Raw genomic sequence first — 12,531 nt, forward strand, 5'->3', positions numbered from 1 at the left:
TATTCCTTTATCAGGAAATGAAAATACTTGCTTTGCTATTTTGAGAAGACGCGTAAAAGGGAGGAGAAGTTTTTTCCCTGCAGAACCCTTCTGCATGTCGTGCTGGTCTGACAGTTTCATGTTGGCTGGAGCATTTGAGGACTAAGAACATTTTGTTTGAAAGGCCTCCTCCCAGTTTCCCCTATGATTGCAGGCAGCACTTTCAAAGGTTCAGCTAAATTTTTGCTTCCTTACTTTTCCCTGGTTTATTTATACGTATGAGTAGAGAAGGCATAGAAGAGGCTCAATGGAATAAGAAGAAAAAGCAGTAAGACATTGCTGAAAAATAAGTTTGCAATATATCCTTTCTCAAGAGAACAGAAAGCAGAACCTTCAGAATGATGGGAAGAAATACTGTACTAGTAGAATTTTCAGAAAATGATCCAGTTTATAAAGTTTAAGATAATCAGGGCAAATCTGATTCTATAGTGCTTGGAATTCTTAGCTAATTTTGTATCCTATTTACGTCTCCTTACAGTATGCATGCACCTGATAACTGACATTTTCAGGTGTGAATACCTCTATCCCAGACAGTTTTCAGAGACATCACAGCTTCAGTGGACCACATAGTTGCTCACCTGGCTTAACTGCTAGCTGTTTGCTTTGGTGAAATGCTAACCAAAGCCTTGCTCTAGAAATATGCCTGGTCTGACTGACAGAGAAATAATAAACTACCAGAATTTTAACTTCAAACCAAGTATTTTTCTGGATCAAGTAATTTTTCAGCATTTTGAAAAATGCTTTTTAAAGAGCTGCCAAAATAATTACATATACATGCATATTTTTTATTTTTTACAGATCACTAAATAAACAAACCCTGGGCTTCTGACTGTGCCACAGAGTTGGAATATTCCCATCTACACTATTCTTTATATGGCAAAATACATCCTTTTGAATGTCTATGCTACTAGAAAAACTTTGCAGACAGATAATTTTTTATTAGACTGTTAGTATTGCAGAAAAATACTCTGCTTCTAGACAAGCATTTTAGTACAAAAAGCCATTCATCAGGTCTGAAGCAGAAGTTAAACATAAACTGAGACAAATTGCTTAATATTTGATTAGAAATGTTGCTGGCACCTGAGTAGCAGAGATGTAATTTCCTAGGGATTGTTTTCCACATAAGTAAGCATTTCCAAAAATGCAAATGCTACATTTAACAGATATGAAGTATTAGGATTTGCTTTCATTTGTATTTCTGTAAGCCCCAGTTTGAAAACTTGATTGGAAAAGATGACAATAACATTTACAAGACTCAGATATTATCACCAGGAGGTTGAAGACTGAGGCCTTTACTCACTTTAACTCATCTTGAGCTATTCCTTCTTGCATATTCAGCCGTCTGCTTCTCAACTCTGCGATCATTTTGTCAGCATCACTCTGCAGCTCTGGAAGACTCTTCTCCAAGGTCTTGTCTTCGGTTCTTAGTGTCTCGTTCAGTTTTATGGCATCTTCATTTGCAGCTGCAGGGGGGCAACACATATTTATGTAGGGAGTCAGTTAATAAAAACAACAAGAAAGGCTTTAAGCATCTGCCCACCAACATTAAGTTGCCCACCACAGTAAGTGGAACGTAACTTGCACTGGTTATTTGTGCTGTGAAATATACTGGATGGTTAATCCAATGATCGCTAACAAAGGAGGAAATGTTTTATGTTTCATCAAACCTTTTATTACAGCTCACTTTTAAACACAATAATTAAAGTGAAAAAATCTTTATATCCAGTGAAAGTAATATATTGCTCCCCTCCTCCGCCTGAAAGAAAGAATTTGCACTGCAAAACAGCAAAAGATAATTTGATACCTTGCTCATAGAAAGGAGCAGGCATTGCGAGCAATGAAAATTATATTTAAAGTACTTCTGGAGAATTATAAAATATATAATTTTCAGCATTCAGACTTAACAGTGCTAGGGAGAATAAATATTGGGAAATTTCGGAAAAAGAAGGAGAGAGAAGAGTAGTAAAAGACACCCACGGATGTCTAAAACCCCTCATGCATCTAGAAATAGAGGCCCAGAAGTGGAAAATAAGGGTGTGAAGGTTGGAATATATGATGGTACACTATAAATGTATTATGTATTTGGAATAGCCTAATTATTCCTGACAAAGCTGTACATATGATATCATATTCAAAGACTGACTAAAGTCTTTCTGCCACAGCACACCACAACATATTAGAATATACACTTCCAGAAGCAAATAGGTCATTTACAACAATCAGTTCCATCTTCAATTTTAAAAATGTCTGCTGCATTTCCTCAGGCACAGGGGTCCCAAGTAACTGATTTCTCCAAAATAGCACAGATCCTGGTCACATGGGTACTTCTGAATATTTGAAATTAAATCTTGCAGAAATTAGAATCTGTCTTACAAACTTCAAATAAATTATTATTTCATTTACACATTGTGCAGGTTTACAGCAAATTATGAAGAAAATTCTAATCCAATGATGTCTTTGATTTACTGGTGAGAACTGATACTTGGATCTTTAGTCAAGAGTGGTTATGTGTGGGGCAATGAGAACTGGTAAAATACTACACTTTATTTAAATGGATCACAGATCACTTCTGTGCACTGTTACGTATCATTGATAACTTACCTCAGGCCAGGAATAGTCTTATATTATTATTTTTTTTTAACCTGGACTAAATAAATAGCCATTTAATCTCCCTGAATATTTACTTTAGAAGAGAAAATGGATATGTTATCTCAGCTTCATCTTTATCCTTCATCCACCTCTTCACACAACAATCTTTACTTTCTAGTCTTAGTAAACTGCAAACTGTCAAGAGTTCAGCAGTGGTAAAAGATCTGGATGCACTGACATAGACAAACACGAGGAAGTGTAAAGCTGGGGTAATTCCATAGTTAAGAAGGAAAACTAGCTATGGGTGCTCAGAAGTCCAGAAAGTCAGCAATCAGCTCAGTAGAAATGGATAAATGGTCAGAGTAGAGTCATTACAACAAATCGCTACAAACCTCTCACTTGTAATAAGAGTTTTTTCTGTTTTGAAGAATTCTTTGATTCCCTGACATTTAGGGAGGCTTCCATCACACCTACAATCCTGTATTTCTGAGCACTGCCATTCTCAAGCGTTACCTTCAGTCAATGGAAATTTCATGGCATTTCATTCCAAAGTTATTGCCTAGTGGCAACAAGTACTAGGGAGCTCAGGGTCACAGATACAGGCCTGAACTCCTAGAGATCTGAAGTACTATAATGTTCAGAAGTCTGTATTAAACTAGGGATGGGAGACAAGAAATGGGCATAAAGAATACCTGCCAGCTGGTTGGTCATCTCAATCAGAACATCATGAGTGGACATAAAGTCTGTAAGGAACAATCTAGTAACATATCACAGGTCAAAAAGATCAGAGGCAAAGAAGCCATAGGGCCAATATGCAGTTAAAATGCTGTCAAAGTTTAAAATAATCTAGGAATGGCTCCAAAATAAGGCGACACTTTATCCTCAGTCTTTAAAAGGCAGTGATCTTGAACAGGAAGACAACTGAGAATGTCAATCAGAATTAAGGATACAGAAATTATCACAACCAGAAGAAAATCATTTTGAAGAACTCAAGCTACAACAGCCAAAGAACTGCCATTCCAGAGACTTGAAAGATTTGGTGCATGACAATACAAATCCAGAAAGAAGACCGTTTGACTGACAACAAGAAAATATAGTGCCTGTTTTGAAGAAATGGGAATTCCATTACAGCCTGAGAACTTGCTTTGGAAGTAACTGGAAAACAAGATGTGGAATAAATGAATGTGGGGTTTGTTTGTTCGGTTTGTTTAGTTTTTTGTTCAGTTTTTTTTTTTTGTTTTTTTTTTTTTTTTCCTTAAAGGCAGTATGCGTCAGACTATAAAGTTTAATAGCAAATCATAATTCTGGGTAAAAAAAAGGAAGTTTAATGATAAAATATACTTATGAGTAAAAGCCGCAAGACAGTCATAGTAGAGAAAGACTGGAATGCTATGCAGAACAAACTGGGTGACCTTCAAAACTGAAGTAATCGGACTGGAATGAGATTCACTAGTTGAAAATACTAAGTTGTGACTTAACAACAGAAATTTCAGATGCAAACAGTGGGTTTTGCTGTTAGACATAAGGTATTAGAGAGAAGAATATAGCTACACTAAGAATCTCCAATGGCACCCTGTGATAAACAGCTGGGGGAAAAAAAAAAGAAATGCTATCCCAGAATGTATTTGGAGAGCTCACACAGGCAGGTTTTACTGCTACTCAAGTGCAAGACACTGAAGTAACCTCATTTCAGTACTAGTTATGTGTGCTCAGGAAAGATGAACCTAATTTTAAAGAGGGGAAGGGGAATTATAGGAAGGTGATCAGGAGACTTGAGAAAATATGCTTTAACTTGTTCTAGTCAAAAAGATAAGGGGCCAAAGGGGAATATGATTACTCTTTATGAAATGGTTGGGGTAGGGAGAGCAGTGGAAGCACAAGGGAGAGGAAAAATAACCTGTTTCAACCAAAGAACAAGATTGCCAAAAGAACACGTGATGAAACTAAATATGTTTAGCTAGAAATGAGGACTATAGTTATGAAGAGGTCTGAAACTGTCTCCTGTTCAGATTGTGTGTATTTGTGGAAACTGCTTTGAAGATGAGGGCTAGAATGCCTGTGATAGCAGGGGAGTGGATGCAGCAACCCAGAAGGCATCTTTCAGCCCCGTGCTCCTGCATTTCATCTATTCTTAAAATGTTAACTTGGCCATTAGGCAAACACATTGATTTTAAAGTGTTTACTTCTACGATGCTGCATAAACTTATTTGATCCCCTCAATGTCTTCTAACCCTGTACTTCCTATGGCTAAACCTACTGGGGGACACTTTTGTTTGGGTATAAACTTTGTGTAGCAAAAACTTGGTTTATTCCAAGTCATTCCCTTGTCATTCCAAATACATCCTGAAATATAAGGAATCTGGTCTTTTGTTTAAAAAAAGAAAATCTTGAAAACTTGCTTACTTTTTCTTGTTGCTTTTCCCACATTTATTTCATGTCAAAGTTGCACATCCTAAACATATCCCAAATTGCTGTTCAGTTCAGCTACAGAGCATATACAGGGATGTATTACAAGAAAGGCAATACAAAATGTATTTTACAGCACTCGGACAAAAGTGGAAGCTTTCCTTTCCAATGAAATGGGCCTTCAGAAGAATAACTACCGAAATCAGTACTGTGGTGGGATTTCCAAGGAAGAAAGAACAGATGGGTATTTTTCAAGTAAAAAAAATTTCCTGTGATTGCCAGTCATTTTCATATTTTTAAGCCATTAGCTTAGGTAACAGCTTTATGCAACATACAGGTCTTGCTACTTGAAGCCATCCACAATGCTTTTGGTTGTCTTTACTGCATTGTGGAAGAGAGAGAGTTGGCTTCCTGCCACTACTTAGGTAGGGGTAGGAGTCACACGCAAATTCTAAGCAGCAGATGTTCAGTAACAGCAAGTAGTAATGTATTTTTTAAGTAATTCTGGGGAATTAAGATGAAGTGTTAATGTACCAAGTGTTAAAATTACATCAAAATCTTCTACCGGTACCTGGTTTTAACTGCTTTAAAAATAAACAAAAGCTAAGCCCTGTTAGCTACTTAATCATAAGAGCTTTTCTTCAAATAACTGGAAAAATCCTGAAGAAACATGCTCAGAATTCTGCTAGTCTTTTCACTTAAATACCAGTACACTAACTGTTTATATAAACTGCATCTGTAGATTGGAAACAGTCTGAAGATAGTTGACCATATTTTTCTCAGTCAGCATTTAAAGCACATGCATTTCTCAGTGAATAAACTCTTCCTCACTGTCTCTCAGACCCTATTCCTTACCATCCTTCAGTTTTCTTGAGAAACAAATGGCACATTTTTCTTTTTCCAGTACCTTCAGCAGCTTGGAGAATGCCTCTGACGAACTGTCCAAGAGATTTTGCTCTGTCATTAGTCCTCTCAGCATCCTGCCTCGTTTGCTCACCATCTGCTGTCACCTTGGTAGCCTAGTGATCCAAATTTAAGAAAACTGTAATTAATAAACAGGACAAGGATGCACTATATGATATTCCTACTGGCTGAATCTACGTACAAAACTTCCCACAGGCAAAAGGCAATCAATGAATTATTGATCAGATGCATGGGAAATGACATGCTCTGTTCAAGTACACAAATTTTATTACCTTTTCCTTTAAATGGAAATTGGAGGGCTTTATTTTGGGTTCCTGGAAACCCTAGCTGTGTGCAACAGCACACAAAGGGAGACAGGATGAAATTATTTACTTGCTCAAAGAAACATTGCTTGGAACCTTTTAATAGATTCTTCAGGGAATACTTCCCATAGCTACACAACTGTGCACTTTTCGATTGACAAGGTGCAGCAGATATCATGACCTCTTTCCTTCCTCTCCAGAGGTGTTCTCAGAGACAGTTCATGACAACTGGCAAGCAGAATTTTAAATCAATACATTAATTAACCCAAGGAAAAAAAAGAAAAAAAAAGAAAAAAAGAAAAAAAGAAAAGCTGTTTTTTTTTTCCCCATCTCTAATGCTTGAATTTGTTTATTTATAACCTATCGGGGTGCCCAATAACATTTTAGCTTTGTGCAACTAAATGTTTTATAATTGTATTGAGTCACAGCAGCAGCAGCAGGATGAAGACAGACATCTGCTGCAGACCTGAAAAACATGCTGAAGAAAGAAATCGCCTTAACATGTTCTACGTAGCTCTCAAGGTCCCTACTTACGAAATAAACATATTTATATCAAGAAAAAGCTGACCATTTCAAGCAACAAAGCTTGTCAAACTGTATTTGAAAAGCAAAAAAACCAATTTTTCTCTTTGGGAATTGCACTCCCAAGAAACATTTTAAAGTAAGGTGTTATGAGCTTTCCAGTCTCTTGGAAATAGCTAGAAGGTCAACAATTCAAAATGAGCTTAGTTTTTCCCTGACATGAGCTGTACAAACTGTTTTCTCAGTTACAACCCCCCCTTCTCACCCCTTCACCCCCCCAACCCCCACTTTTCAACGATAGTCAAAGAGAAATAGTATTACTTTAACATATTTCTTTTTGTCTGATTAGCTTCTAGGTGGAAGCCCTCCAGATACATCAGGACAGCTGGGTTTCTGAAATGAAATCCCTACCATTCTCATACCCCTTACAGTTCTGGTCTGCTTCAGAGTAGTTACTCTGAAAATAATTTACATGAAAATGGTTCAGGTAAATAGAGTTACACAGAAAGAATTAGGAACTCATACTGACTGGGGAGAGTTGGTTCTATTTCATCCCTTTGTCAGTAGAAGAACACTGCTTTTCACATTTTTACAAAATTACATTTTTAATCATGCTATTGGTTACTTCCACTAAGATCTACAAAAGCCCTTTACCTGCCTGGACACAGAACGAAAATATTATTACAGTGAGCTGTAAGAAGCAATTGAGATAGCAAAAAGGAAAAAAATACAGAATGGTCTTGATGAACCACTGCTCTAACTCAGCTTGGCATTCCTGATGTCATTTCATTCTTCATGTAATTGACAACTACCTTAACATTTATAGTCAAATCCTCCACAATCAGCCTTTTATTCTCTGGGGTTTATTTGCTTGGAATTTTCACGTTCACTTTTGTTATACTGCATAATATTTCTAAGTCCTTTACTACAAATGGTGATTTTTAACTTACATATACTTTTCTTGCTTTTGATTACTTTTCCGCATTCATGTTAATTCCAGTTGTTTACTTTAAGCTCTCAATATTTATGACTGAATGCCGTGTACTACGTTTTTGTGCACATTTATCTCTGATTGAACAGTTTTCACATCCTCTCAGTGACAGATCTCTTTAGTACTTCAATCCCATTCAGCTCCACTGAAGGCTGTCTGTATTTGTCCATAATTTGCTTTGCCAAAAAACCTTTTGCTTCATTATCTGCTCTAGCTTTAACTCCATAAACCAAATTAAATGGAAACATCCTTGACAGTGTACCTAGTGATTCCATGGCTAATTAAATATTTCTGTTTGTTAATAAAGTCCTATTAATTTTCTGTATATTCATTTTATTACAGTTTGACATTTCTATAAGGTCAGTCTTCAGCACTTCCTAACAGTTTAAATGGGCATAACAAACTTTTTCCTGTGGGGGCACTAGGGGTCAGGCAGATTGGACCCAGAGTAAGGATTTGGAATGATACACAAATAAGACTTTCTGGCATAAAGGGGACCCTTACAGTGGAAATCTAGTAAAGAAATTATCTGAGATAAGTGAGCCTGCTTTGATGATGTTCACAGATTGTACTTACTGATGAAGGTTCCAGGGAAGCCCTTGTCTGACAACTATTAGCTATGTAGCAACTTAAACTATTAGCAAGTACTAGCAATTGCACACACATTTTTGTTTTGGTTTTGTTCATGTGTTTAGTCTGAAGTCTTAACCAAGCCATAAGCAACTCCTCTGGATGGCATCTGGAGGGAAGCACTAAAGGAACTTCTCCAGCTCTTGAGCTGCAGACCACAGAAGGAGTAGTAAACACAGACCTCACTCTACAGATGGAAGTTCTTGGCTCTCCCTCCAAATGCTTCTAACTATTGCAAAATAAGTTGCCTCTGCTACTACTTCCAGAAATTTTTGAGATTGAGAAATTCAGTGGTATGGGAGAAATGAAAAAGTTTACAAAACCAAAAGAAGCATTTCAATCAAGAGGTGTGATTCTGATCTGTGTCTTTCATGAAGGTATCTTAATTAGAAGGGAAGAGGAGCTTTTGACTAAAAGTCAACTGAGAGGAACTGAAGAGTATGAGGTCTGCCCAGGATCATAGATGCAGGAATGTGCATGAAAATGTGTAAACATAATCAGTGTGAGAAAGATGTGAGGTCCTTCTGTATGGTTAAGTGAAGGAAGGAAAGGATATGATGAAAAAAAAAGGAGTGCTGCACTGATGTAAGGGATCACTGATTAAAAAGAGACCACCCGCAAGGAATCAAAAGCCCCAGAGGCTGTGTAGTGACTAAACACTCATTTTCTACATTTAACCTTAAAATGGGTAGATTTTTTAATTTTTTCATGGAAATAGACTCTTCACAAATTCACATCAACCTTTTTCGTCATTACTACTGCTTTCACTTTAAAAATGTAGTAAGCCTGCAAATCAGATACAAGAAAAAGCTTTGCTACCTATGGTTGTACCATGCACTCCAAGTGTTAGCCATTATGTGGTTATTAGTTATATCTTCACTTGGAAATGAGACTTGAACACACTACTTCAGGATGCACCCTTCTTTTTTGGGACATTATTCCTATTTACAAACACAGAAAGAGAAGGGTAGGACTTTCCATCAGTTTCGAGTCCTCAAATTAAAAAAACCCAACTGCAGTCCAGTTAACAGCTCTTTGTAAGGATAACACGAAATCATAAGGCTACTGACCCATTGCAACAACAGAAAACTGCAGAAAGAGAAGCAATGATAATCTGGGCACCACACCATCCCCTCTAAAATTACACCTTCAATATTTTTCCTTCCAAGACTAGTCTACAAAAGGTCAGAATTTGCAACATTATTTTTGGACATCTCAACTTATTTAATTCTTGGTGGTGGTGGTGGTGGTGCAATTGGAAAAGGATATTAAAAGGAGAAACTATGCAAAGGATTAAAAAACCTAACTGTCTTAATCTAAGGCTAAAAAATCTTAATACAAGAAAAATAATTTTCCCTGCTTTTTAGGGGTGTGATAAGTTAAAAATACACCTAGACATAAGACTACCATAGTTATTTCTGGAAGAAAAACAAACAAACAATAAACCAAAAATAAAACAGAAATGAAAAAACAAGCTACCATTACATTCACAATGAGAGTATATATACCTGCGTGTGTGTGTGTAAGTTTAAATATACACATACTTGCATACATATGCAAACACACGACGGATGCTTTCTTAACCACTGCCTATGACTTAATAGTTGTTTTCAAAATTGCATATAATGCACACAAACCAGTTTCTCTGAGAGTATTAGTTCTGTAAGGTATGAACAGTTTTAAGACAGGATGCTAAAACTGCAGGGGGTTTAGGTAAATTCTCTTAGGTATATATTCATCAGTACAGTAACCCACATCTTGCTTATCTGGCTGTTCAGCGCAGGGAAGCACACCTGAATATGATTTTTGCTTGTCCTTCATATATATTTTGGACAGCCGTATTTTCACTGTGGCTGGTCCACTTCCGTATTTTTTTCTCCACTAGGTGGCACAATTTATATTATTTTCGTGGACAATGTCTTTTCCCGACCTAAATAAGGTCGATATTGAAATAAAACTTTCCTAATAAAAAGAGTAAATAGCACATTGATTGAAATCCAGAAGACTCTCACTACCCTCATAAATGAAATCTAGACCACATATTTAACTAAACTCACACACCTTGTGCATATATATATATTTGAATTCTTCCTTTTAGATATCGTCCTCATGTCAATTTATTCATTGACTCTTAATGAGTTATACCAGGAATTCCGTTGCCTTGCCATAAAATTTCTTTAAAACAAATGGCTCAGCCTAGGCTACCATTTGATCTACAGCTCCTGGAGAAATAAGCGAACAAAATAGATAACCCAAAATGGAAAACGAAACTGCAAAACAGCAAAAGTTTTCCTATAATGTGCTTGAGATGGTTGGGCACTAAGTAACTCTGAGTGAAGCCAGGCTACTTGTACTGCAACAGGCAACATTAAAAAAGAAACGGGCTGAGATCTCAAGGCAGTCAGACTTAGGAAGTTTGAAAGGGAATGCAGTGAGATGATGGTGCTGCTGCAGAAAGCAGGTAACCTTACCAGAGACAGTACTAATGTTTGGAAAAAAAAAAGGAAGCAAACCAGGCAGTTCAGCTACTGAAAACCTCAGCCACTCAAGAAAATCAACAAAAAACCTCCAGACATGCAAGAAACTGCGTGGTAACCCCATGCTTTTATTGCCATTAGGTTTGTAGCTGTTTTAACCTGCAGCTGAAGTCATGGAAAAGACCTTAAATGCTATATCAAGAATTCTCTTTCCTTGAGTGTCAGATTTTCCAGATATGCTCATTTTTGGGTGCTTTGTACAAGCATTAGAAAGTTTTCTGAAATTATTATGAGGTTTTGCAGAAAATATATCTCAATGTATTGGCCCACAAAAAGAGGTTGTTGGACGACTTGTTGCCGTTTCAAACACAGAGACTGAGAAGCATCTTATAATTCATCTATTCATTCATGTTTAATTCATATACAGAAGATTTCTGTCATTATGCAGCCTTAACCAAACCCACAGACCCCAACGTGATCATAGACTTACTCTTGTCAGTAGTTCATCCATTTCTGTCACCAGGGTATCCAGATTTTCTTGTGCTAGCTGAAGAAATCTCTCTGGAGCTCTCTGAGGTGAAAGCAAATGCTGTTGGGGAAGAGGAGGGAGAGTGAAAATCTGTATTTAATGGATCTCAGTGCTTCCAAATATTGCAGAGAAGAAGCACCAAAAAATTTCCTTTTCATTACAGTATGTAACCCCCTTTCATCATCGACTCTTTTGTTGCATCCATCCAACATACTTTTGTCAAGAATCTTGATAGGTTTACATAGTTCAGTGGAGAACCTATTAAGTGTGGTAGGGAACACAGAGTATATAAAATATATAACCACTTTATGGATCACCAGCATGAACACCATTTTATTTGTATGCAACATCAATTTTTTCTGTGCCTGCAATGTAATTCCTTGCACATATTTATGTAAATTACTGGTGCAAGTTTTCATTATTAAAATAAGACAAAATAAATAATAGTAATAACTATGTAACAACCAAAGCAAGTTTGAAGTAATTAGGTCTTCAAGTTTTCTTCTTTCCTGAACCTATCTATGGCCGAATGTTTGAATAGATTCAAGTACCAGGAATGAGGCACTTCTGGACTTGCTATTCACAAACAAAGAAAACCTGCTTTGTAATATCTAGGTCTGTGACAGCCTTGGCTGCAGTGATCACAATACAGTAGAATTTGGGATCCTGCTGAGCATGCTGAAGGTCAGTAGTAAGACAAAGGTTTTAGACTTTAGAAGAACAAACTTCAGCTAGCTTAAAGATCATCTGGGAGGGATTCCATGTGAAGCTTTCATGGAGGATAAAGGAGCTAGAGAGTACTGGGAGATTTTCAAGAACACTCTCGTAAGCACAAAACCAGTTCATCCACTTTAAAGGTAAGGGAAGCAAACGGACCAAGACATCCCCTTGGATTAATTGTGAACTTCTGACTCTGCTTAAAACCAAAAGTGAAGCATACCAGAGATGGAAAAACAAATACCCATTGAGAACTGCAGGGGCATTGCCAGGGTGTGCCAAGATGCAGTTAGAAAAGCAAAAGTACATCTCAAATTGAAATTAGCCAGAGAAGTCAAAAACTACAAGAAAGGATCCTTCAGGTAAGTACACAACAAGCAGAAATAGAAGAAAAACACTGGCCTG

At 37.0% G+C, this 12,531-nt stretch overlaps 1 protein-coding gene across 7 annotated transcripts in view; it reads right to left on the reverse strand.

The window, feature by feature from the left end:
- LAMA2 (laminin subunit alpha 2) overlaps window positions 1–12,531 on the reverse strand; it is a 377,741-nt gene that overhangs the window by 79,691 nt on the left and 285,519 nt on the right. For all 7 annotated transcript variants that reach the window (XM_065680918.1, XM_065680917.1, XM_065680915.1 and 4 more), the window contains 3 exons: window positions 11,371–11,469; window positions 5,942–6,053; window positions 1,340–1,502 (listed from right to left, as the gene is read on the reverse strand). In XM_065680918.1, coding sequence (XP_065536990.1) covers window positions 1,340–1,502; window positions 5,942–6,053; window positions 11,371–11,469 — 374 coding nt within the window. The remainder of the gene's footprint in view (window positions 1–1,339; window positions 1,503–5,941; window positions 6,054–11,370; window positions 11,470–12,531) is intronic.

Source organism: Lathamus discolor, chromosome 5 (assembly GCF_037157495.1).
Source record: "Lathamus discolor isolate bLatDis1 chromosome 5, bLatDis1.hap1, whole genome shotgun sequence".
In the NCBI taxonomy this organism is placed as follows: Eukaryota; Metazoa; Chordata; class Aves; order Psittaciformes; family Psittacidae; genus Lathamus; species Lathamus discolor.